Source organism: Vanacampus margaritifer, chromosome 2 (assembly GCF_051991255.1).
Source record: "Vanacampus margaritifer isolate UIUO_Vmar chromosome 2, RoL_Vmar_1.0, whole genome shotgun sequence".
Lineage (NCBI taxonomy): Eukaryota > Metazoa > Chordata > Actinopteri > Syngnathiformes > Syngnathidae > Vanacampus > Vanacampus margaritifer.
Window position 1 is genome coordinate 23,206,709 of NC_135433.1, and position 27,411 is coordinate 23,234,119.

Below are 27,411 nucleotides of genomic sequence, written 5' to 3' on the forward strand. Positions count from 1 at the left end.
GGCACCGTGCCAGAGTACTTAAAGCCCTTTATACCGCATGTAATGTTAGTTCGCCATCACTTTGTGTAACGTGAGGCTAGAGGAGACGTAGTAACAAGACTGAGACCCCCCCACACCCACTCCAACCCCGCTCACAAGTGTCCACCCACCCAAATAGATTTCAAATCTGTGGGAAACACTCTATCCGGTCTTGTAGTCGCTTATTTGCAAAACATGTTTTCATCGACAAAATGCGCATTTTCCTTTTTTCGATAAGCTTCAAAAACCACCCCCTCCAAGCGTAAAAACTTTTTTTGCGAATTTCTGGCGTTTCTATTCAGTTTCTTTTTCTCAATTCTTGAACATTGGAATAAAAATAGGTGTATGGAAACCCACCTACTGTAGCTATGTCTAGCTCAACAGCAAATCCACAATAGGCATGTTTTGCATGTTCATTTAATATCAATTTTGTTCCACTTGTACAAATGAGTCCATGTAATAATAATAATAATTTTAAAAAAAGAACAATATTAACAAGGCACTTCCCAAAATTAACAGGGAAAACTCAATTTACAATCACATCAAAAATATTTATTATTTTCAACGTATTCTGTTTTACAGAAACATTCCAGTTACATTGCTTTTTCTTCTTCTTGCTGTTTTGGTTGGAGTGTCAGTACGTTCTTTATGTGGGACCATTGACTATACACTGAAAATACTGCTGGTAACAGACATTCACAGATGTGTTGATAGAGGAGTCTGGGATGTAATAAACTCGAGACATGGGGGAACACAGAATGGGGGAGGGGGAGGGGGTGGTTAGTAGCGCAAGTCTGAACATGACAGTTCATAAGCACTGATGTTGACAGATCTATCCCCCTGCACATATACTTGCATAATTCATAATCACAGTCACAGTGAGTTCTTGCTTGTCCTCTACATGTCCAAGTCCCCATTTTGTACAGCTTGTTATTCTTCTAAACGAAAGTTTGGTTATTAAGTCACATTTGGTGTAAAATGATTCCCAGCGTGATGCTTTGTTTTACGCAAAGCGCATAAATGTACTTGTACATGACTAGTAACTGAAGGGTAAACACTGCATTTCCCTTATAGGGAGAATAAATAATAAATAAAGTCACTGTATTTTTTTTTTATTCAAAATTGTGTTTAATGTAATTGAGGCAAGCGCTAAGCTGCAGATAAAACAAAAGAGGTTCAGTCAATTTCTTTCTTGTACCTGCATGTAATCCCGATTACTTCCCCCTTTTGTGACGGCATGTGCTTCCAAATGTTGCAAAAGGGGATTTAGTCAGTCTTGAGTATTTGCAGACTCGCATCTACTTAGACTGTCTGACACCGTGGGGGCCAAAAAGCTCTTTGATTGACCGTGCTGGTACCAAACGATTTCTAATCTTCAAAGATTTAAATCTGTCACTTTGTCCATTAGTCACAAGAGGTGACAATGTACTGTAATGTATAAAAATGTTGTTAGCAGTCACAATATTGCTCAATAGAAAACATACAAAAAGGCTTATAAAACTTATATACAAAACCAACATTTGTTTTAGTGTCAAACAAATAGGTTTTTCAGCATGTAGGCTTTAAACGTGGTCCTTGTAGATTTTTGCTACATTAATCTGCCCATGTTACAGTCCTCAGCGCAGTATTGTTAAAGTCATCTTGAGGGGTTTTGAAGAGCACGCCAGACCAAGTTGAAACAAGTCTTTGTGGACAGTAAAGCAATACAACCATCCTCGATCTTATCTGCACAACTTCATTACCTCCTGAACGACAGGCACAAATCCTTTTGGGATAGTACTGAGGAGCAACAGCCTACAGCTGATATTATGGTATGGAAAAAAACATGTGGCATTACAGCAATTTAGTGCAGACTCCTGAATGAACGTACATTTCAACCAATGAAAATCCAGCATCTCTCCCGGCATCACTTGGTCTTTGACCCACTGCTGATAGCATAGCAGCAATTACCAGTCAGTCAATGTGAACTTAATGTTACATACATGGAGACAAAGTCCCTTGGATGTTTAATCGTTTCCCTCAATGATCAATGTCTCTGTATTAGTCAATGGGGGACAGTGCTGGGAGAGGAAACCCTTATTTAGTTTGAGCCAGATGTCAAAAGTATGAAGGCTTGTGTGATGATAAGTTTTTGCTTGATATACAGTTGTCCTGCAGTAGCAGCACCTCATATTCCAGGTTCCCATTTTGAACGGCAGGTTCAGGGTTTATGATTTCCGCCTGTTTCTGAGGCAGTGCCCCATTGTCCAAGGCGGCCTTTACGCCATCAAGCTCGAGCTGAGAGGGCTCGCAGTCTAGGTCCAGGTGGCCTTTAGCCCTCTTCTTGCGGACGAAACAAACCACACCCACGGCTGTTGCTATCAGTATCAGCAGGAGCAAGATGGCGATTGCAGGCACCAACATGGTGGTCATCTTCTTGTCCACTATTTGTGCTCCAGTGACGCTGCCGTTTTTTTCATCAGCTGTATGCGCCTGAGTGCATACACTGTCAATGCCATTTGGGGCCCCCAGCGGACTGGCGCAAACGGTGTAAGTGGAGTTGGGGTTCAGGCCTCTTAGTCTGTATTCCGGATACGAAGCAGGCAGGCTGAGTTGCATCGGCCTGCGGTCCGGACCAGAGAGATTGCGATAGGTTAGACGGATCCCGCGGATGTACGGTCGCAATTCAATGTAGCGATGGAGATCCAGCAGGATAGACGTGGAAGTCGCCTGCCGCGAACTGATATCTGGAACGTTCGGGGTGACAATCGTCACAGAGACTTTGGCTTCAGTGGGTGAAGAGGGATCGTTGTTATGGACTTCACAATAAAATCCAGAGGTACCACGTGGACAGGTACACTCCACTTGACCGTACTGGTCCAGCCGACAAGTGCCACCATTAAGGCAAGTGTGGGAGGGGCAAAAGTGTGGTTCCTCATCGGGATCCATGCTGTTGCTGCTTGGGGACGAAGGAACCGGAGGAAAGGGGTAGTCAGCATCTTCATTTGCATCAACATCATTAGCCTTGGGTATTGGAATAGCTGTAGTAGGACTCTCTCTGGTCGTGACAGGCACAGCGGCTGTAGTTTTCACTGTGGTCGTAGTTTGTGCAGTTGTGGTCGGGCAGCCAAAATCCCGGTGCTCCAGTCTCTCCACTACCTTGCCAGCATTGATTGGAGGGAAATGGCAGCGTGTCTCCTCTGTCCTCTCCAGCGTAATACTTTGGGCTCGCAGCCAGCTTGGAAGCCAGGCTAAGGGACAGAGGCAGTTGAAGGGGTTCTCTGCCACAGTCAGCTTTCTAAGGTGAGGGAATAGCTGTGGAAACTCCTCCGGGAGCCCTTGCAGACTTAGGCTGCTAATGTCCAAATCCTTCAGCTCTTCTAGGTTCTTCATATCCTGAAATTTAAGAGGACCCATGGGGTTGCCAGCCAGGCTAAGGTAAATCAGCCCATGAATTTCTTTCAGGATCGGTGGCAAAACCTCCAGTTGGTTTCTTGAGACATCCAGCTCATGGAGGTTCTTTAGACTACCAATGAGCTCAGAATTCAGGTCTGTTAGTCCCACACCACCTAATTTGAGGGACTCCAGATTTGGGGTTTGGAGGTCTGAGGGGCCCAATGTGGATATGACATTAAAACGAAGATCCAGCAGCAGCAGTCGCGGCATTGCAAAAACAGGCAAAGACGTCAACCTGTTTCCCTGCAATTTGAGCTCCAGCAGGTTCTCCAAGCCATTAAACGCAGCAGGGTGGATGGTCTTGATATGGTTACTGTACAAATAAAGACGCTCAAGCAGTACCATATCTTGAAAGCATTGCTCAGAAATGTGGGTGAGTTGATTGGATGACAAGTCCAAGTTTTTCAAAGAGGTCAGCGGTAGGAAGACTCCATCAGAAAGTTCTGTCAGTTTATTTTGGCTGAGGTCGAGCATTTCCAAGTTCTCAAGACCATCAAAGTCCTCGGCAGATAAGCCCTCGATGCCATTGGCAAAAAGGTAGAGGCTCCTTGTCAACGCCGGCACTCCCTGAGGAAAGGTAGCAGCACGTCTCTGGAAACATAATATGGATTCTGGCGTAGAACAGGAGCAGCCTTTTGGGCATTCACTGGACATGATTCCATCGGGAATTACAAGGATGAGCACGAGTGGCATGAGCGGGGTGAGAAAGACCTTCATCTTGCAGACTCTTCTCCACGGCTCAGCCTGAAAAAAAAGACAGAAATGGCGTCAATGACCTACCATTGGAAGTTGAATGGGTGGAATAAAACAGTAATACACAGATTACTGGCTGCTCTTTTTTCCTAACTTGGAATATCTCGAAGACATAACTTGCAAAAGCATGAAACTAAATAGAATTCCAACACTGATTCAGTGTATACCTGTCTACCTTATTATTTACAGATTAAGTTATGCATAACCAACGATCAAAGAGTTTTTGTCACAAGGTTTTTCAAGCATAGTGCTTTAAGCTAAAAAGAAAAGAAAAAGAAAAGAAAAAACATAGGACGATATAGTGCTTTAGCCTTCATGTCACCAGGGGTGCTAATTTAAGCAAGAAAATGTTGATGTCCCACCACATTTCTGATACCGAATTGTTACTACAAAGATCTGTTTATAGATATCATGGTTGACTTGGACAGGTCTATTTTGTTTCCACTTCCCTCGTGTTAGGCACACAGACATGTAGTAGAAATGCAGCACTTTTGACAGAACGATAAACGACAAAAGTATTTCAAATGTTGCAAAACAAAAACTTAAGACCAACTGGGTGATATGTTACCTAAATCCAAGACTTGCAAAGCAAATTCTCTGTTAGGGTAATAAAAAAAAAAATGATGGAATGGTGAGGTAACAAGGAATGAGAAAGAGAAGAGTTTGAGTGACAGTTTATTATTGCCTCAACAGACTTGGGAATGAGTGGGAGAAGGGGGTGGGATAGACCTCATTTCTATCTGTCAACATCCTTTGACAGCTTTTTTATCTTATCTTTTTTTCTTTTTTACTTGCACTGAGTAACCTGAAAACACATTTTGTGTGTGTGTGAGTGTGTGTCTTTTCACCTCCTCCAGGTACAATAGTCTCATTGTCTCAAATGCACAACAAATGCTGCAGTGTCTTTTAACATCAGAGCTGGTGAGGGGTAAAATCTCCCATTTCCTCCTACTGAACGCTGTGCATACTTTAGGGTCTTAACTGGTTGAGTTGTTTGTGTCTCTGCAGTACTCATACCTTAATGAAGAGCCAAGTATGTGGAACTTTTTATTAGCCCACACACAAACACACACGGAATGTTCTGTTCTTGCACCGGGTTGTCAGACCATATATGTCCAATAAGCCGTTTTCATGTATCTCTCTTATTGACATTGCCATCATACCGCTGTTGAATAAATACACCAGATGAAAAATGGTGTACGTCTTTATTTCTAAAAGAGTATCAAATGTCCAAACTCAAAAGAGGGCTTAACATTTGCGGAGAGCGGCAGAAAGATGTAGAAAGGGCCTGTATCGTCTCAGCCATGTCATTTATTTTCATTCTCTTGCTGCATACTTTCTTTCCTGCTGCCCTCCTTGAAACTGTAGCCCCCTTTGGAATGATTCCCGCATCTCTTATTTTCCCTTTTCTTGTGTGCCGAGTCAGAGTAATCCTGACGTGCACTTGAACCCCGCTGCCAGCACGTCAGAACTTCTCATCTAGATAATTCCTTCAGACGGCATCAAAATGTTGTTCTATGTCGCCTGACTCCAGGTACTTGACCCCAATGCTGAGGACTTGTATGTCTATGTAAAATATTGGAAAAGTCCAACACTGTCATTAATGGAGAATTCTACACAACAACTTGCCCTAAAAACATCGTTACAATAGCCATTTTATTTGACCAGTTATGACTCAAACAGCTTCTTTTTTAATTGAAATACTTAAATATGTATAATCATAATCATCATCATTAAGTACAGCTTGCACGTTCAAAAGGCAGTAGGAAGAAGTAAAAAACTTATCGAGTCCTACCCCCTTACAAAAGAAACAAACAAACTTACACATAAACAGCTGCACTTATACGTTCATAGATATGCCAACAGTATTGTACATTTAGTTGATAAGCAAACATTTTTACAGATATATAAATCGGCACAAAGGCTTACACATACATTTTTAATTGCACTTTATTTTCTACATTTGTACTGACCTGATTTAAATATTGTCAGCGTTTCCCACACCATGTTATTACCTGGGCGGGCCACCCAAGTAAACTGGCCACCACCCAAGAAGTTTTCGGAAAAAAAAAAAAAATATATATATATATATATATATATATATATATATATATATATATATTTAAAAAGGGTCTCGACCAAATATACCGCATGTAACATTAGTTCGCCGTCACTTACTTGTGGATCATGAGGTTACGCAACTAACAGGAATTAAATAAAATTACTTAAATATTAAATCCAATTAAATCAATATTAATATTGCTCAGAAATGGTGTGCTTCAAAAAGTCCAACCATAAAATATGTTTTAAAATGTTACGTATGCAAAACTGATTCCGTTGCTGGACAGGTAATAAATATCTTACACAAGTAAAAGTAAGCTCATGAGTCTTCTTCGCCTGAAGACTTCCATACATTTCCCCGCCACTCTTATGAGGCGCTCCCCCTAGCGGCCTGCCAAGTAATAGCTCAATAAGTAATGAACAATGGAGCCGTTATAGTGGCTGTATATTAACTACAAATATCGCGATACTTGCGTAGGCATATTGATAATCTATCGGGAGACAAAGTATCACAATTTATCGCGATATCGATATATCGTCATACTACTAATAGTCACTGTCTCTGATTTCAAACAGCTTCTGAATATTGTGGCAAAGTAGGTTGTTGTGGTTCTAATTAGCAGATTGACATCTTAGCGATTCACAATGGGTACTCCTGCAAGCCTCTGGCCAATAATTTTCATACTGGATTCGGGTTCAAATTTCATGCCCTCTGTCTGCGAATGTGACACCACGCGCACTGTGTACACGGGAGGTACATTTAATTTTCCGGCCACAAGTGGCAGTAGCTATTCGAAATTCAATTTCCTGCATTGAGCAGCTTTAACACTTGAGGGTTGTGTTTGAGTTGTGTATAAATTGACGGAGATGTGTGTCTGCGAGGTGTGGGAATCCAATCGAAAAGAAAAGCATGGCTATTTCCACCTAAAATGATCATGGTGATGAAGTTTCACAGGGACAAGAAAAGAGTTTGAAAAAAAAGTGGCTATGATGTGCAAAACTAAATAATTACTGGAGAGTGTTTGCGGTCATCTTGGCGTCCATTTAATTCAGCGCATGTGTGCACGTGCCCAAATTGGCATAGTACTCACACATGCAGCTAATTCGAATTACTCATGACAAGTGCAAATTTTAAATTAAATTGGCATATTGTGATGTGTCAACGTATTCTTTGCATGATTTTCAGTTTCTACTTTGTTCATTTTCAACAATTTGTCAAAATGTTTTCACACATATCACGTCACGTCTAAAAATCAACAAACATAAATCACTTTTTGGCCCGGGCTTAACTGTGCATGGCTTAAAGTGTGCTTGCTTGTGCCTTAACCGTTTGCAACCTTGTTGGGTGTTAGTGAAACATATCTGGTACCCATCACCGGAATACACAGTTCACAATGTCTAAGTGTGCCTCATGCCTGAGAAACTCAGTGGGATGTAGTTCAGTGATTAGCTTCAGATCCCAGATAAACCCTTGCTTGACACTCGGGATTCCTGTCTTTTCTTTTCTGTTCGGACTTGAGTGATTTGTACAGGTTTTTATCAGTCGGTTTGTAAAAAGATAAGAGACATCGGTGTGGAGCTGCGGTGCTGAGTGAATCCTGACTGTGTTTTTTAACTCAAGTGTCTTGAAGAACTAAGTGGACTGCTTTGAGAGAGTGAAATGGGGGACGGTGTATAAAGCTCGTCATCCTTCCCTCCATCTGACTCGTAATTTATTTTCCCCCTTGCACGCTTGCCGAGGTATTCCTCAGACTGCCGGCAGCTGAGCTAGAAGAAGTGCAATTGTCTGTTTCACAGGCTTGGCATGTGGAGATCAACAAGAACTTTTCAAGATGACAGATTTATGAGAGGACGGTGCTGCTAGCATATGAATGACAGCATTAAAAAAAAAAAACAGATGTCTTTAACTATTGTTCTTACATCTGTGTTTTTATTTTTGCTCCAGTCTGGATGCATGGATCACATTAAACTACAATGTGTTGACTCGAAATACTGGCTAGTACATCATCTAGTTAAGACAAATTAAAATGCCTTAAACAGATGCTTCTCTTCAATTAAAAAAAAAATGGTAGTAAGTGTGATTATCTACTCATGTTGCTAACAAAAACAGCAGCACTTAGAGACAGTTGAGTAAATAAACTCACTGTGAAATCAATAGTTTAATCATTTTGGCGTAAAATAAAAACAATCAACACTGAAGCCACCTTGGTAGAGGTAATAAGAAAAAGCGAGGAGGAGGAGGAGGAGTGAAAAACAGTGGAGGTCAGAGCAAGTTGGGCTGCAGGAGGAGTCTGTGAGGCCACGGCTTGGGGGTTAGAGTGGGCTTCAATTAAGTCCCTCCGGGCCGTGCGTCAAGAGCCCTTATCTTGAGAGCAGGGGCGTGAGGGGTTAGAAAATGCTAGTGTGGGGGCGTGCATGTGTACGTATGTGTGTGTGTATGTATAGAGGAGTTAGAGGTCGCCGTGCACTTGCATAATTCTGTTGGCCGGACAAGAGACTGCAAGAGGGCACAAGGCCAAGTCACAGTCAGGGGATAAAGCAGCACACCGCACATGGCAGTCTCCCATTAAAGAAGCTCTTTCTCCTTCGGGGATTTGAACTCGCAAAGGAGTAATGCTTTCGGCATGTGCGTTCAGGCATAATGTACGGTGTTATGGTTCCTTGAGTTCAGTGGCTTAGCGTAATGACATCCCCACGTTGAAAGCCTCGGGTAGTTAACGTAGGCAAGAAGGTACTTGGAGTTGTACCATGATGAATGATTTCAACATGTCGATCATGAAGATGACAGCCAGTGTTTTGAAAATGGATGAAAATGATAGTATATCTGTCAACAACAGCAGACTGCCTTTATGTTGATTTCGATTTGAACTTATACACCCACCCAGTTAAATTTCTGTGGCGTTAGCGAGTAGTTAATTCAGTTTCCTAAAATTAGTTTGAACCAAAATGGATGACTACCTGTGCATTTCACAACAAAGGTTCTTCAGTATTTTTTACATTTTCTGTCATGATGAACATGCGTGTCGGAATTCTTTTTCAGTTGGTCCCACTGACAACAGGTGCTAAACAACAGTCACACCTCTTTGTTGGGTCCTTAAAATGACTGCTATGCTAGCAATGTTATGATGACATCATTAGCTCTGTGGAAACATGTCAAATTGCAACAGGCTGAGAGAAACAACGATGATGACTCAGTATCTGTTCATCGGAATTTATATATATATATATATATATATATATATATATATGTGTATATATGTATATATATATATATAAAGGACAGACTTTATTGCTCCTGAAAAGAAAACCTTAATGTGGCTTACGTGGTTGTTGTGAATTGGTAAAACTGATGGAAGCCCCCCCTGAATCTTTTTCCCATACATTTCCACCACTCCCCCATTTTCCCCATCCCCTTCTCCACTGTCAGCACCGTCCACGACCGCAGCTGGACCTTGTTAACCGTAATCCAGTGGGGTTACGTGTCAACATGACAAAGAGGTCGGGAGAGGTTTTGGGACGGACAAACGAGATTTGGGGAGGATGAACGAGGATAAATAAAGATTACGAAAGGAGTATCTCGCAAAACACCCCTCCAGGTGTACCTACGGCCTACACATGCCACACAAGGCTGAGTCTGAATATGTCTGCTATGTTAATGAAGGACTGCAAAGTATGTGCTCGTGGCGGGAGGCGTTACATTTCTCAGATTATCATCTGTCACCGTTTGTACCTGTATGACCGAACAAGAATGAGAAAAAAATACAATAAATGGCAAATGTTTGGTCTAACACTTAATTATCTTCAGCCAAGAGCTTTTAGTCGTAGATGTTGATATATGATATACTGTATATTGCCGTTTTGAGTGTGATGAATGAAATGTGATGACATCTTTAGCGTGTCTCTCAATACTTGTCCTGAAACCACAGCAGTTGTTATGATGCTTTGATTGTCAATTTATTACAAACATTCATCAACGGATGTGCATTGTCATTGTCATAATGTCAGTGCTTGCTGACTTGTTATTAGTGTGTCTTCGTTTAACGGTGTAATTTGTGGTTAGGAAAAAAAAAAATTCATTTTATTTTTTGCGGTTGTAAAGTAGAGCCTCAAGACAACGCAAAGACTCACTGGCCATTTAATTGGGAACAGTCAAACAATGGCTAATAATTGTGCGTTCGTTTATCTTAACACAAATAAAAGCAATCCTTTACATTAAGATTTCAGTTTAGGCCTACTTAATTGGGTACACCAGGACAATTGGCGGCAGTGCCAATAATTGGGTGTAAAATTGTCTTGCAGTTGTGAATCAAGTTGTCTAGATCAAAATAATTAATTTCATTAGAATTAGAAGCGCTGTCTGCTCCTAAAAAATAGTCTGAAATATAACATTTCCAATTGAAAGTCATTTAAAATCTTGTTTTTGATCCTACATTTATCTTAACACTCACTAATGTAATCCTTTATGTTGTCATTTTCATTTGGAATACTTAGACCCTTTAAAGTGAATACAGTGATTTGTTTCTAAATACATTACAGTATACATAATTGAATATAATTGCTGGAAATGTCAAAAAATTGAGAACTGTGTATTGCTTACAATGTTTTTCACCATTTCATTTTTCTTGATTCCAACCCCCAGTCCCCTGTTAAGGTATAGCTAAAATGGCACCCAGTGACGCACTTGGGTGTCCAGGCATGAGTACCCCACAATATAAGAACTTTTATCTGGCACAAACGTGAGTTACTTTGTTCTAGGCCCACGCCTGTTAGCTCACAAGCTAGCTGGTGACTAGCACCTCTCTTCACAACGTGGATTGCCGGTGGGATATAAAATAGATGGCTGATCAAATCCATATGTGTGTCTTTTGTCTTAACGTCAGATGTTTTCCACACTGAATGCATTTTTAAAGGCTTAGATTGTCATGAATAGGTTATACATCCTTAAATATAAAATACTCAGTCCTTAGACTAAACTTGGGGAGTAACGCACGTGTCAACCTTTTTAATTTCATCAGCTATCGTCACGCCAAAGATCAACAAAGCTTATTGATGCGTAAAGACATGCGGGGGTCTTGGGGATTTGAGGTTAGGACGCCTTGAGGTTAAAGATCAGGCTCACATTAGAGCTTCCACCATTACTCCGTGTTCTGTGACCCCAGACAAGACAGATAACAAGCCTTGTTTGACATCACACACACTCACAGATCAGGTTACACACACACACTCTCTCGCACCTGAAGCCTGCTCTTGTTGTCGTTCTCGGCAACACGCGTTTGGGAAATCCAAACCCCTTTGGAAATACTACTCGACCTGACTAGTCCCCGTTAAAGGCAGGGCACAAAAGTGTCCTCTTGTTTGTGTCCAGTGTGGGACGCCTTACCGGGACTTTCATCATCGCACCCCACCCTGGGATGGACCACAACTGAGGTCATAGTCCTTTTCTTTTTTTAGGCATATCTTGTCTGAGATCTCCACTCTGAGGTTCTCATGTTGCACAGACATGAAAGTCCACCATAGACAACGTTGGCTTTCTTCTGTTTCTTATGTGGCAGCATCCTCTTTGGGTGCTTCTCAGGGTGTAAACAAAAAGACAACAAGGAACCCACCTACGAGCAGTGGTTCCTTCTCTGCTTGGGCGAATCGTTCCCCTCTGTTATGATGTTAAAAATACACCACCCCCAGATGAAAAATTCTGTCCAATATTATTGAACAGTAAACACATGCGTACAGAAGGCCTGTCAAGCAATCAGATCAATAATCCCCGTGTTAAGTATAAGCGATGAACCGCAATTGCCGTCATGTTGACTATCGACACCACGCGTCCCTGTTTGTTGTCTGGTCAAACATGAGCTCAACTTAACACAATCAGGGCGTGTCAGGTGTCACACGCAGACACACTGACTGACGGCAGGACTGGCAGACTGACACGCCGACGGTCCCGCGCCAGATAAACAGTGTTACATGCGTACATGTCCTCTGGCGCGTTCCTCTTGAAACACACATCACGCAAATATGTCTCAGAGTTCTCTGTTTGCCTTCCTTGGCGGCAACAGCCTACAGCAGGTGTGTCTGCCACAGGCCACATTTTGAAATTCTTTAATATTTGCTCGCAAATCGGACCTTGACAAGGAGCAGAAAGTGGAGGGAAAAGGTTTTGCTTCTGAAACAGAATTACAGATGTTCCTTGAGATACAAGTGACCCAATTTACAAGCTGTATACGGTGGCAATCAACTGCACTTATTTCAAAAAAAGAGGCTTCATGCTAAGCCAAACAAGCAACCAAACAAATTATCCTTCCACTAGCTTAATGCTAACGCAGTGTACAAAATGCCATAAAACATTACACATCTTTATGGATACTGTATTTTAATACAAGCAGTTGATAAACACGTGTAGACAATGTAACAATACTCACAACTCACAACAAAAGGAGCCACAATGAATGACTCATGATGCACAAACCGTTTCATTCTTAGATTGTATTGTATTCTATGATTTTTTTTTTATAAAGTACAATATTTACGTTTTTAAAAAGCACAACATTTTATTTTGGGGGCGTGTACCACGTTAAATGTTATTTTTATCTTATTACGCAGGTCACTAAAACATGATTGTGGGCCACAAATGGCCCACATTCCGTAGTTTGGACAGCCTCAGATGTCACGATGGGAGACGAAAAGCGCTCACAGTAGCCTCACACTCAGGCGAAGACCCTCGAGGAGCTTTAAGTCGTCGGCCTGTACAGGTTTTTCCGAGCGCCCCGGCCGACAGTTCAACTTTCATTTAGACTCGGGTGCGGGACACTGTGGTTACTGTTAGACATGGCTTGACAGGCATGTTCTTTATGTCTCAACAATCTGTTATGTCTGAGCACTTGCCTCTGAATAAATAGAACACTCCAGTGCAGAATGAAAGCAGCGTTATGCCGCTGTAAACTGAGAGATTAAGCCTACTCGCGTTTGTCTGAAGACATTTTTATTTTATTCTGTGGCTCCTCTGCAGATTATTTCTATTATTCTGCTTTTTATGTGATAGTACAAAACAGTATTTAACTCTAGAATATTTGTAGTTGTTATGTTCATGTATAATTTGCATGCATAACTGTATGATTTGTACAGTAGATTGTTTTTTTTTTAGTTTTGTAGATTATTTGCCGTCATTCTATTGATTTCTGCTAGACAAGGTGCCCACGATCATCACTAATTTTCAAGGAATAATGCTTTAAAGTAATTTTATGATTTACCTGCTTGACCTAGTATGCATTGCAAGCTTTTTTTTTGTCCTGTTTATTTCTATTAGGAGGTGGTTCTAAATAACTAGTGAAAGGAGCGGATACATCGCACATGTCCCATCAGTGATTTGTGGATTATTTCTAGTTGTCCGTTTTAATCCTATTACACAATGTACCTGTTATCGTCAATCACTGGTGAGAGGAGCGATTGCATTAATTGTATGATGGTTTCTTAGTACATTTTTTGGTGCCTTTTTTCCTCTGTGGATTATTTATAGCCTTTCTCTTTCATTTCTGTAGCACACAGTGGTTGTTATCATGGGTTACTGGCTAAAGAAGCAATCAAATTTATTATTTGATAGAACATTATGTGCATGATGTCGACTTTTTATTCCGTGGATTCTTCTCATTCTCTTTATTTATGTAGCGCAAGGTGCCCATACTCGTGACTAACTGACAAGGAATAATTGTAATAAAGTGCTTGTATGACGTGTCATCTCATGCGTGACAGAGCATACCGTGGATTTGTTTTATGTATTATGTTCTAGTTATTTCTCTTGTGCAAGGTGGCAGTTACTATTAATAACTGAAGCGAGAGATAACTGGTGCGAGTTTATGCCAATGTGCGGCACTACCTGTTTTTCAGGGCCCTTCTCTGCCCACTTGCTTTTGCAAGAGCAATCGTTTGTGATTTTTCAAGTCATTCCACCCTCGTCGGGTTTGTTCCTCCCGCCACGAGATAAACGTGAAATGAGATAAGCGGAACGTCACAAAAGAATTTATTGTGAAGCGGGTTGACGGCGCTCAGGCGGCAGCGGGACATTCCCTTAGGGGAGACTACCGCGACTTTTCATCGTTATGTGTAAAAAGGAGTGAATTGATGGTTGAAATTATTTGTCAGCCATGTGACAGGATAGTTTACGTCAACAAAAGCCGTCGCACTCCTGTGCCAGCGTTGCTATCGAGCGTGTAAAGACATCCGTCATCGACAATCTATCAAAACCTTCAACGTCCCTATTCGCTCGAAGCAGGTCAGAGAAGTCGTGCGCATAGCAGACAAAAACACAGAACTTTTGACTACCACTGAAATGTCAAAAAGAATCTCAATGTGTCATGGCAAAGACAACAAATTCGCTGAAATATTTAAAATGTTTAACCGGATAACGGGATGATGTGCTGTAATACTTCTTCAACATGATCCTAGCATGAAATGAAAGCGTTCCATTATGTAATGATCCTCAGAAGTGTCCGTTAGTTGCGCTTCGCTCCAAATCCATCGCATGTTTTGACTTTTAGACTTTCTGTGGCGCTTTTGATCATTTTGTTCCTTGAACCGATGAATTCTGTCTGGAAATACATTGATTTGGCATGACCGGCCAAACGATTCTCTGAAAACAGGGGTGTGAATTTCCTAGTACCTCACGATTCATAGGTCACGATTCGATTTGATACGAATCTATAAATTGATTATTGTGATTTATTTATTTTTTTTACTCAAATTTAGAAAACACTAATCAGTAAACTTGTACATGTATACTAAAATTTGTATGAAAATGTATTTATTTATCTGAAAATTCAGGCTTATAACTGAGCCACTGCATTTAACAAACAGGCTGCAGTCTGTTTCATGTTTGAACAGCACTGAAATCAAATATTAAGGCTTAATGTTCCATTAATATAACATTCTTCCATGCTTAATCTGTAAATCCTAACCCTAAGTAAGACGTTTTGTTGAATATTCCCATAAAAAATTGATGTTTAAAAATAAATTCGGCCGCATATTAATTGTGCGCTGTAATATGGCGATTTATTGCCGAATCGATTTTTTCTAACACCCCTATCTGGAAGCGATGCCAACTTTGATACATCATTTTCTAGTAGGTCCATAACGAAAGCTATTGGGTGACTAAGACAGGCACCTGTGGGTCACAACTTGACGACAATGAATGACGCTTTGTTATTGTAGCGAGAACGGCAATTTGTCTGACGAGCGTGTTTGCTCATAATCCACACATCCGCTCAAACGCGTCATTGCGTGTGTGTGCGTGTGTGTGTGCGTGCGTGCGTGCGCATGTGTGTGTGCAGCGTTCCTGTGCTGACCTGTCAAAAGGTTCTCAGCAGTGTTTACCTACGTTAGGGTGCACCTTTGTTTGTTCCTCCTTATTTGCCCTGAAGCAGACGTATTAACATCAATAGCTAACTAGTCAATTGTTTCCTTTAGATCAGGGGTAGGGAACCCTGGTCCTCGAGAGCCACTGTCCTGCCTGTCTTCCATGTCACCCTCCACCGACACAGCTGATTTGATGAACAGGATTGTTATCAGGCTTCTACAGAGCTTGCTGATGAGCTGAGAGTATGAGTCAACTGTGTTGGAGGAGGGAGACATGGAAAACAGCAGGATTCCCTACCATTGCTTTAGGTCATGTGATGCATTCCAGGATGCTAATGCCAATCTCAGCTCCATCTTCTCATTTTTCACTACCTGCGCCAATTATCGTGGCAAATAAGTTTCGGGCCTCAATTTTATACATTATTTACCAGTTAAAAGTTTGGAAAATGGCTTGAGAAAAGAATCTATCCAATCTCATGTGTTCTTTATTAACTGTATGAGAAGTGTAAAACTCTGTGGGAGCTGTGCAGCATTTTGTCACCTCGAGATCGATAGTTGGGATGTTGTTGAGATGTTAAGTCAAATCCATTTGAGTAAACATTTTGTTAAAAAGGCTAACTTGTGTCCAGAAGGAAGTGCCAGCTGTGAAAGTAAGCTTGCATGCAGATTAATTTCCACCTACCAGACAGCATATTTATTGGTTGTTATAATGCATCACTCATGTGAGAGAGTTTGGCGAGACAAAGTAACCACAAGGGTGCGAGCACAGACTTTGTAGTGGATGGCTGGTGCTTGCGCAGTGTTATACAATTTTAATTAATAAGAGCGTAATGAATTAGCCATATTTTTTGGGTGGATTAAATCCGTAACTGAATGATTTTTTTGGGGTGGTCTTGTTGGTGAGCAACAATATATGATAGTAGCCAATTATATTGTTTACTTGACAAATGCTATGTTAGGTAATAACTCGAAGATGTCTTTATTTTTTTTTTCATTTGCTAAGATGTCATGATTTTCGAGAGACACTGATGATATATTTTTTGTATTTATTAAACACTCTTCTAAACACATTGTAAGCATAGTTCAACAGAAAAAAATAACAAGCATTGAATGTTCATAAGGATTGCTAACAAATGTCATTGTGGGGGAACGGTAAATGTACAGTACAGCATTTCAGGATGCAAACTCACCATCTCAACAACATCCACTCATATTTTACTACCTATTCAAATACACAAGCTGTCGGCGCATGTGCGGTGGAAGCAGGAGAAAAAACATAGACAATTGTTCCAGCACAAGACGAGCCTTTAAATGGCTGCTGACGCTGACATATTGTATGCTGTGCATGGCAAATATTCTCCAGGACGCAAGCTGACGCACCATCTACAGATTCCTCAACTTGAGGAATGCATGCGCGTGTGCGCATTTTTACCAGAAGTCAATAGCACAGGAGCATAAGTAACAGCACCCCCCCCCCCCCCACACACACACACACACACTCCCATGCCGCTGTTTTCCCCACCTCACTGAGCAGAACCAGGCTGCTCCAAAAGAGGAAGTCCCAAAGCAATTAGTGAGAGTTAGCCGTGTGCGTCCAGGCGCCTGGGGCTGCTCCGTCCGAAGTGCATATTTGTGTGTGCGTCTTGAAAAGTCCACACAGGCCCAAGCTGAACCGGCTGAAAATAGTCAACACCCATGCTCAATATTGCTGTCTTTCTAATCCAACACTCTCATTTATGTGCATGCAACTTTATAAAGAGGAAATTGTGTGGGGAATTGTCTTTTAGGTTGCTTGCATAGAAAAGGGTGTGTTTCTGGAGTGCCCGCCCATCCATTAAGTGGGAAATTAAACAACTAAATCTTTTGTTACCTGCCTTTTCCGAAAGTATGTCTTTGAGCGAGCCGTTATGTGTTACTAATTTACAAAATACCCGCCGCACCAGGTATTCTGATGGAAGTGTGTTACTGTTGTTTTACCAGACTATCCACTGCTGCAAACCGCTAAAATCAGTGAGTAATTGAAAAACCCCATGAAATACTTATAATTGCCTGCTTTGCCCGCAAGATGGCAGCAAAGCACTTTTTCCTATTAGACAAGGCTATGGCTGACTATATGAGGCTTCTCCCCTCACTTGACACCAATATTCCACAAGTGGGCGCCGTAGCAATATTTTTATATGAGACCTGACTTTGGCCTGAGCACAAAAACAAATCGGTGAGTTTTTCAACAAATTAAGGAAGGTAGGTTAAAAAAAATATTTGTGGAGAACAAATGTGTCGTGTATCTCCTTTAACTGATTAATACACCATATCGTCACCCTCTTAAAATAATTGACTGAGTTATTTATTTTTGCAAATTTATTTTTTTTGCCTAAATCATCTCCTCAGAATGCAAATTGTTCATATTTTGGGTTTCCTGAAATATCTGGGAAAAAAAAGACTTAGGTAATTATTATCGATATGGAGAAGCTCGTTTATGCAAAGGATATTTTGATTTTTTTTTTTAATCTCTGAGGTTTTTTTTGTTTGTTTTTGCAAAAATTATTATTTTGCCTAAATCATCTCCTCAGGATGCAAATTGTTCATATTTTGGGTTTCCTGAAAAATCTGAAAAAAATTATTTAGGTAATTATTATCAATATGGAGAAGCTCGTTTACTCAAAGGATATTTTGATATTTTTAGTGCTAAAATATAATTGTTATTGTCATGCATGAATTTTCAAATTTACTGATTTGCAAAAAAAATTGTATAGCACAAATACACAAATTAGTTGGGGAAAAAACAATAGTTTTAGGGTTGAATGTTGGGAATAAAAAAATAATTTGGTTTGAAATTGTTCGTTAAATTGCTCATGCAAATTAACTGAAATTGAAGTAGTCCGCATTGAAACACTTGCTGATGCTGGATGCACTCATCTCCTTTTTATGACAGGTGGTCTATGAAATATGTTAAGTACTGCATACATCCAAACTATGCTGAACAACAGCTATGTTCACAAGCCACAACAACTAATCTCCAGTAGAGTCAGATGGATAGTGTTCCAGAGTTAAGTAAGCAATAGCGTATTTCATTGATCACTCACCCAGTTAAGACACGTCCTCCTCTAGCGTGGCTCCACTGTGCTCGATTTCGGGACGTCTTCACCTACAAACAACAAAACAGTCAATGAACACCATGTCGAAATGAGCGCCCTTTTGAAAATCTGGCCTCTTTCCACGTATTGTTCATTGCCTGGAGGTGAAAGAGGAAGTTTTTCTTCTTTACTGTCAGGTGTGTGGATTCCATCTGCACGTGTGTGCGTGTGTCAGAGGGACTGCGCGCTGGCAGCCAAAGCAAATGACAGAGCGGAAGAATGCAGGCCGACTGCTCTAGGCTCTGCCAACTTCTTCTTGCCTTGTCATAAGTCCATCATCGCCGCAGGACGCTTCGTTGGCGTTAGTTTATTGTTGTTCTGAACACCTGCTACTCCAGGTATTGCGTCATGACCCAAAAAGATGGCACAAAGAAATCCACCCCCATGAATGATTTTGAAAAATAGTCTAATTGTGATTTTTTTTTTCTCAATATTGCAATTCTGAATTATTATGCGATTATTTTTTCAATCTCCTTTTCCAATGGATTTACTAACACAAGCAATAAATTAATCAGTTTTACAAACAAACGGTATCGAATGTATTAAACGTAGGTACATGTTTTGATCTTACTGGTTAGGCTCCGCTGAAATAAAGGCAAATGAAAATGATGGAATACAAAACGGCAGTCTTTTAACCGTCCACTACCAAAGAAGTGTGGTGTGAACGTAAAACAAAAAAAATACAAGAATAATCTCCATATATCGAGGATATCATATGACATGAAAAAGGCAGCCTTTGCATAAGGAACGACTGCGCCACTCGCTCAACCTGCTTGCGATCAGGACCTTCCTTCACTTCGCATACATCAGTCCTGAGTCACCACATGGCCTGCACGCACTCGCACCCCTGCGTTTCTTATCACGCTGCCGTCGTCACCCTCTGCCACCGAGTGAATTTGTGGAAACCTGCCCGCGTCCGCGTGTGTATGCAGTCAAAGTAGGTGTAGAACTGCCCTTGAAACGCAAAAGTCATGCAAATCTTGAATGCAGCTCGGCTGCTGTTAAAGCAAGTGTGGAAGTTCCAAGCCGCAAGTCACATAGGGTTCGATATTGTGCAATAAAAACACATTTTGCGTAGTGCTAATCAACCATCAAATTAACTCATTCACTGCCATTGATGGCTATAGACGGCAAAAATTCATTTCAACTATTTCTATTAGTTTAACTTTTTTTTTTTTTCATTTCATTTCTTAAGAAAACCTAGAACAAAAATATTGTACATTTATAACAGATTTTGTGATTAATCGTGAGTCAACTATTGAAGTCATGCGATTAATTAAGATTACAAATTTTAATCGTCTGACGCCCCTAATTTTTTATTTTATTTCATTTTTTAATTAGGGCGTCAGGCGATAATTTTTTGGGATTGTAATTAATCACATGACGTTAACTAACGATTAATCATACATTTGATATCTGTTCTAAATGTGCAATCATTTTTTTTTCTAGGTTTTCATACTCTTAACAAAAGTGGGGAAAAAAAATGTTAAACTAATAAAATTAGTTAAAAGGATTTTTTGACGTCTATAGCCGTCAATAGCAGTTAATGAGTTAAAATTGGTGAACTTATTTTTTTACTCTCGAGTTACAGGTAAAAAAAAAAATCATGGAAAATGAGATGTTCTTTAAAATCAGTTCCATGTGCATTCCTTTCCTGTATCAATACCTTAAAATGATGAGCAAATATTCCCCTACAACGCTATTGTCGTCCCAAACCTCCCATCTTGTCTTATCTCACTAATCGCGCCCATGTTCCTAGTAGCGCTCGCTTGTTTGGTTTTTAATCACTTATTGATAGCGAGCGGTTAAATATTTGACCTGGCTCTCAAAGACTGATCTGTTGTCTCTAGTTTCGGTTGAGTAGTCAAATACATGTGTGTCGTCAGTGTGTGCAGCACTCTAAAAAGAGAATTGGTGAACAAATTTAAGATTATAAATTGAATTGTTGAACAATTTAATAAAATTGCTTCAATTGGTAACACACGATTGAATTAAATTAATCCAAAGTGAATATATTAAGTTTAATGAACTCATAATTAATTAAGTTGGTCAACAATTCAATTTGTAATCTTAAATTGGTTCAACAATTCTCTTTTTAGAGCGAGGGGTGGATTTAGCATTAGGCAAACACAGGCAATTTCCACTGAGATTTACAGGAGGCCACCAAATTTCTCATAAAAACTGATTGAGTTGTCTTTGATTTGAATCTTAAATTCACAATCTTTAAAATAAATAATAATAATCCATTGTTTCGAGTGCTCCCCCTCACTCCTCATGCAAACGCACTATTGCATCTTTTTTCTGCACATGTGCAGACTTATTTCAGGGTAAGGTTAGCAGAACAGACTTGTTGATTGACTTGTGAGGACAATGAAGATTTGATGTTATCCCACTGGAGTAGACAAAACGTTTTTAGCAAAACTAACAAAATGTTCTAACTTTTATCACGGTGACACCAAATGTGCAGTAGTAGCACTGCAATTATTTTATTACATATAGAATTATTTTTATTATATACATAATATATATTCTGGATGGATGGAAGTTTTTTATTTGTTGTTGAATCTGAATATTCAGTATGTTGGCACGTGGAGGCCCCAATTGGGTTTGCCCTAGCCAATGAATGACTAAGTACATCCGTGTGTGTGTGTGCGTGCATGTGCACTCTTGTGGCTGTGTGTGCTTTTGCCTAGCAAGGTCTGGTTTCCCCCAAGCTAATTACAGCCTTAGATTAAGAGCTCTTTTCATTTTTTTTTCTATATATTTTTTTTTTACGTAAGGGGCCCTGGCTAAAAACGCTGCAATTTGCGGTGTCTTTTTTGGGACGAGCATCCTCCCTCTCGTCCTATGGCTCTCATCCTCATGCGTCTCCCGTGCACCCGCCTGACATTGTTTGTGTTGGAATTTTAGGGGGGGACTTTGGTGGCCTTTTTGTAGATTCTTCCAACCCAAGCAATCTTAAATCCCCGTTGGAATCAAACTGTCAACAGGCCGATGGTTTCAATTGTGCGACGACAAGCTAGCAACCGTTCTCATTTGGATCCCGTTGCATGTGTGCGTATGTTTACACAAGGCCTGGAAGTGGTTCTTCTTCAGGTTGCATGCACAAACTGGATTTAGCTTCGGAGGACTATGGGGCTGGCCTTTGCCTTTTGCGCGGACCGCATGGTCAGCACTGAATTGTGACGCCGTGTTTTTCATTCATAACGCTGCAAGATTAGGTTTTTTGGTTAACGCTGACCTACAAAAACATAACTAAAACCTTACATTTTGCCCAAAAACTGTTTGTCCCAATCGTGACCAGATCTGCATCGGAACCTAATCTCAGGCTGGAAAGACAGATTGAGTTTGTGGAGTACATTTCAAGACCGACTTTAGCATTTTCCGACTCCAAAATGTCATTGTTGTGTAAACAGAATGAGTAACACAGCTTTGATCCATTTTAGTAACACTTGACATGTGTGACTACCTCCACCATCTACAGCCTTTATAAATGTTTCCATTTTCAGGCTACTAACAGTCAGGCAAAATGAAACCGTTTTTCATCGGTTTTGTTTTTTATGTGAAAGCCAAGACTGAGCACTGAACACTTGTGACCATGTCCACCATATGTACACACTAAACTTTACAGGGTTTAACTTTAATTTTGAGTTAGGACAAATGTTAGCATTTCAGGCAACGAAATGCTACAATCATGTAAACAAACGGCATATTTAGACTGTTGTTTACAGTGTTTAACTTTGAGACCCATTTTCAAATATGTGAATTTTTTTGTCTCCAAAATGACAATGTTCATGTGGAAAAAAAACAGCTATCAACAGTTTTGCTTGCGATGTACATGCCAAAACCAAAGACTTAACACTTTTGGCCATGTCTGCCATTGTTACAGACTACTAGAGTATTTAACTTGGACATTTGAGACCTGTTTTGAAATGTTAGCATTTTGAGGCTACAAACACTAGCATTGTGTAAACAAGTGGCCAAACAACACTCATCCGTTATGCCTGTGACGCTTCACATGCGGCCTTGTCCATCATTTTTAGACTACATTTTACAGCGTTTGACTACCAAATTTAGATTACATTTTTAAATTTCAGCATTTTATTTAATTGAATTAAGTTAAATGTTTTTTCAGTTTTGGTTGGGAAATACTTGACTAAACTGAACACCTAATAAGTTAACCTTCCACTTTAATACCTCTTTTCAAATGTTAGCATTTTCATGCTCCAAATTGCTACCATCGTGTAAACATTTAAAACCGCACTGGTTGAAAGAGTTTTCATTCCAGAATTCTACTAGGAAAACTCAAATTCTCCACCACAACATTTCTGATGAATCCTCACTAAAGAAGCAAACACATTGACACATGATGTCATTCCTTTTTTGGGCCCGTCGACTCCCCTCTTTCGGCCTGCTGTGTGAATGACCCGTCACCTCTCGTGATAGCTCCCCGGGTCACGTTTCTTTTCTCGCCCTACTCGCCTTTGAACCTGACTTTTATCTATCAGGATGCTTCAATATATCCCTGCTAAGTGGCAGAAAGCGGAGTGGTGGTGAAGACAATGTTCATGAGACCGAGACCCAAGTTCCCAATGCCGGACACAGATAATGATTTTGCAAAGCTAAATAGCAGATACAAACCCAAATGTCAGGAGTCCGATCCTGCATGGTTGATTCTATATGCGGCCACATTTTTTTGCCCAATTCAATTTAGTCCTGCTTCTTATCCACAGAGAATTGTGGCAAAGCGATAAGCCGGCTTAATGTCCGCATCGCACCCTCAAGGTGTTGTTGGCCATATGTCATGACGATAATATGCTGAGAGCCTTTAATAACGCCCGTGTGCATCTTGTTTGCAGAAACTCAGCGGGTACACTTGGCATCGTTTGCCACGTCAAGCTGCGCCCACACTCCCTGCAACATTAGCAGCCGGGAAATGTCTCCATTAACAAGTAGAACTCCTCACCAGCCCAGTGGCGACCTTGCAAATTGAAAACTATTTTATATTGTCTGTGACACATGCTGAGGAAACAAGCAGTATACCACTATTGGACCACTTTACTGTTTTGCCCCCTGGGAAGGATTATGTGATTTTCCCTGCCTGTTTGTTAGGGGGGAGGCGGCGTAAAAGATGCTAATCTGTCTGAGCGCTTGAGGATTGTAGTCAGAAGACTGTTCGTATGCCAATTAAGCTTTTAACACTTTTTTTTTTCAGTGGCTTTTTCAGAACATTATGAATGAAGTAGAGGAATTAAAAAATGTTTTATTTGCGTTCATTGACAAAAATATTGTTTTAAAATATTGGTCAGTGTAATAGTAATAGTGTTTTTTGGCATTTTAATAATTTAATGTCATTACATTTGACAGAAATACTCACAAAAGTGTGGTTATTAGAAAAAAATAACCCTACATTGTTTCAACAGTCTAGGGATCATGAAAACAAAGTAATCAAATATTTATTGCAAATTAGATTGCAAATGAGTTAGCAGTTGAAGCCAGGTAGATTCTCCAGTTTCATAAACAATAACAAATTCTATTTCTATGATGCCTTTTATTGTATTTATTAGATATTATTTTACATAGAGAACAATGGGTAGGACTGCAAAAGTTTACTCCAAAAAGTTTACTACTACATTAGAGCATGTTAACTGTGCCATTTGCTGTCTTCTTTTGTTCTTTTATAATTACCTTTTCTCTTTATAATATATGCTCAAGTGAAGCAATTAATCAATCGGTTCCACATAAAATCCTTAACGCTCAATTAACTAATTCAACAACAAGAACAAATCACAGGAGGGTGTGCCTCACACTCACAGTTAGCCAAGTTTCGGTAACCAAACCTGGTTCATTAAAGCATCAATAAGTGGTTGATTGTATGCTGATAATGAAAGCCTAATTGAGCCCAAAGTGGAAAGCAACATCACTTGGAATGAGATGGAGCAACTATGGATTATTAAACCCAGCATGTTAAATCTTGCCACTTGATTGGATGTTGCGGTAATGGCAACGACAATCATCCTTCTGGAATTTCACCTCCTCTGTCTCAGTAAGATGTCTTTTTTTCCCCAGCTAAAAGAAATCACACGTTAAATAATCGTCACTGCACTCTTGCTATTTTTGTTCACATTCCCATCTACATATTGTATGCATAGTAGCTGGTGTTTATTTGCTTTTTAGCTGTACAGTAGAGCATATTGTTTTGCCACATTCAACATTTAACTATGCTTGGTTTTCTCACATATGCATCTAAGATGATGTTTATTTCATTCTCTACGCAATGTTGATTTAGAGAGCATAAAAACAGCAGTAAAATAATGAGAATGCATTTGAAGTGAAAAGGCTTTATTACAATGAATAAGAAATCTGATTTGTATAAAAATATATATATATTGATACATATTTATGTAGGCTATATATGCATTTATTCAAGTCCAGTTTTCCATTTACATCCCCATAACCAGTGTCTATGTTGCCCAACACACTGCTGCTCACATTCTGCTGTTTTATATGCACATGCTTGTGTAGTTTCTGCTGCCTATTGCTGGACTAATAAACGGTTTATTCTGTTGTATCCTAAATGCAGCTCGGGGGGCCATTTGTGCTTTATAAACAGCAGCAGTAGCAACCTCATCAGATTTCTTATGAATGGCATTCGTCATTTTTACAATCCAGCGCGCCGTGGGGGTTTGTACTGGATCCATTCGTCAGACTAATCATTTCCACACGATGCCTGCCTTTCGGAACCGCATCAAGAATCCCAAATTAGTGTGCCTCGAAACAACAGTTGATTGTGAACCCTATGATGCAACAATGAAACCAAAGTTTGTTGCTATACATTGTGAGAATTTGTGTGATAAATGCTGGTGAACTTTTCTCACCTCGGAGGTGTTTTTAGAATTGCCAAGTTCCCTCAGCCCGACTCCAAAGCAAAACGTCCCCGCGAGGTGAGGGCTGCGCGGCAACCAAGCGTGCTGCAAGTCGCCGCTGGCCGGAGCCCACCAGCAACTCGCTCCGGGCTCCAGCTCCAGCTTCTTGCGTCTATACTAACGCGCACCTTTGGTGTTTAATAGAAGCATTCACGCCAACCACAAGCCATAATAACACCGTCTCTCTAAAAGTGAAAGTTACTGCGTCCAGCCGTTTTACGCACGGATCCTGCAGGGCAAAAAGTGTTCAAAGTGTCTTACCTAGGAACGTGGGGATTGGGTTTTTATCCAAGCGGTAAGTAAAGTCCACAAGTGCCGCGTTGTTATCATAAAGCCAAGCCGCTGAGTTGTAACTCGGGGAGTGAGCTTGACTCGTACGTGCGCCTTCCTCCACGTTCGAGGAATGCGCTCGAGTGGGGAGTGCATACACAAGAAAAAGCCTTTCTTATGTCTTATTGCAGCCGAGCTGGTGGGTGGGAGGAGCCAGAGTCACCTTGCAGCGCGCATTCCGGACGCACTTTTGCTCACTTGCACTCGCACGACCTGTTTAAAAAGACTGCGCTCTCCTGACGCATTGTTTGTGCGGTACATTTGCGGGTTTTTTTGTTTTACAATTTGCTTGCTAAACTCGTGTATTTGCCAAACCCTGAAGTCATTTAAAGATGCACCTTAAAAATTGTCAACAGAGATTATTTATTAGGTGGCATCGTGGACGAGTGGTTAGGAAGTCAAAGTAGCGTTTGTATTAAAAACTTCTACCATAATTAGGCATATACCATAAATATAAAATAAGCAAAGGGAAAGTAATGTGCCTGTGTGTATCTGTTAAGTTTTTTAATTGATTATCGAAAATTCATGGCAGAAATATAAAAAAAAACTTTCTATCTTAGAAAAAAAATATTGAGAAAATACTGTGCTTTCTTGCCAAATGCTATTGTTTGCTAATGTTTAATCCTCAATCAACATGTCAGAGAGACAGACAGACAGACATATTGGTTGGAAATCAATAGAAGATGAGAAGTGGAACACTGTAAGTCAGTCGGGTCAAAAAATAACCCAATTTTGGGTACAAGAAAAAAAAAAGTTACCAACCAACTTGACCAAACTGTGTGTTAAATGACTAATCCAAATAGTATATGTAATGCAAATTGACCCAAATAGAGTTGGTCTTTTTTTATCCATACTTTTTTCTTTTTTCTTTTACTGTATTTAAAGCGTAGCAGAGTTTAAAAGATCTTCCAAGCCCTTTCTTGATCATGCACCACACAGAGCAACGGCTTAAACCCAGAATTCTATTTTTATGCTGGTCTCTGCAGCTGTAGTATGTCCCAGCAGCAGTTACAAACTACCTGTCAGAGGCCGGTGGCCTCCTTAAGTGTTGACACGGGTGGCGTCTCGAGATCATCCAGTGAGGCGATCACTTGGCGTCGCCACCGACGTGTGCGCTTTTAGTCGCATGTTGCAAGACTTGCACATTCGGCTGTCATCATGGGAAACGAGGGGTGCTGATGTCACTGTCCATCTTGCTGCATGGGAAAGGGTCATCAAAGAGAGGGAGGCCCTGGCGCGTGGCGTTTGAAGCCACACCCTCATTTACCCCGGAAGGAGCACTTTTAGTTCCACTGCTGCGCATGATTTTGATGTTTAGTCTCCACGCAGGCTGCAAGTCGTTGGCTCGATGACAAACACATGCATGCATACTTGGTGCATCTGCAATACGTTAGTGCAGTCGTTCTCCAACC

The 27,411-nt window shown here is 40.5% G+C and overlaps 2 protein-coding genes across 5 annotated transcripts in view; one reads left to right on the forward strand and one right to left on the reverse strand.

Moving 5' to 3' along the window:
* LOC144042685 (mitochondrial import inner membrane translocase subunit TIM16-like) overlaps window positions 1-27,411 on the forward strand; it is a 132,724-nt gene that overhangs the window by 67,460 nt on the left and 37,853 nt on the right. The window lies entirely within an intron of this gene.
* On the reverse strand, window positions 422-26,075 carry vasnb (vasorin b). Its single transcript, XM_077555571.1, has 3 exons — window positions 25,931-26,075; window positions 18,693-18,754; window positions 422-4,197 (listed from the first exon to the last, which is right to left on the reverse strand). The coding sequence occupies exon 3, from the start codon at window positions 4,168-4,170 to the stop codon at window positions 2,116-2,118; it is 2,055 nt and encodes a 684-aa protein (XP_077411697.1). The 5' UTR covers window positions 4,171-4,197; window positions 18,693-18,754; window positions 25,931-26,075; the 3' UTR covers window positions 422-2,115.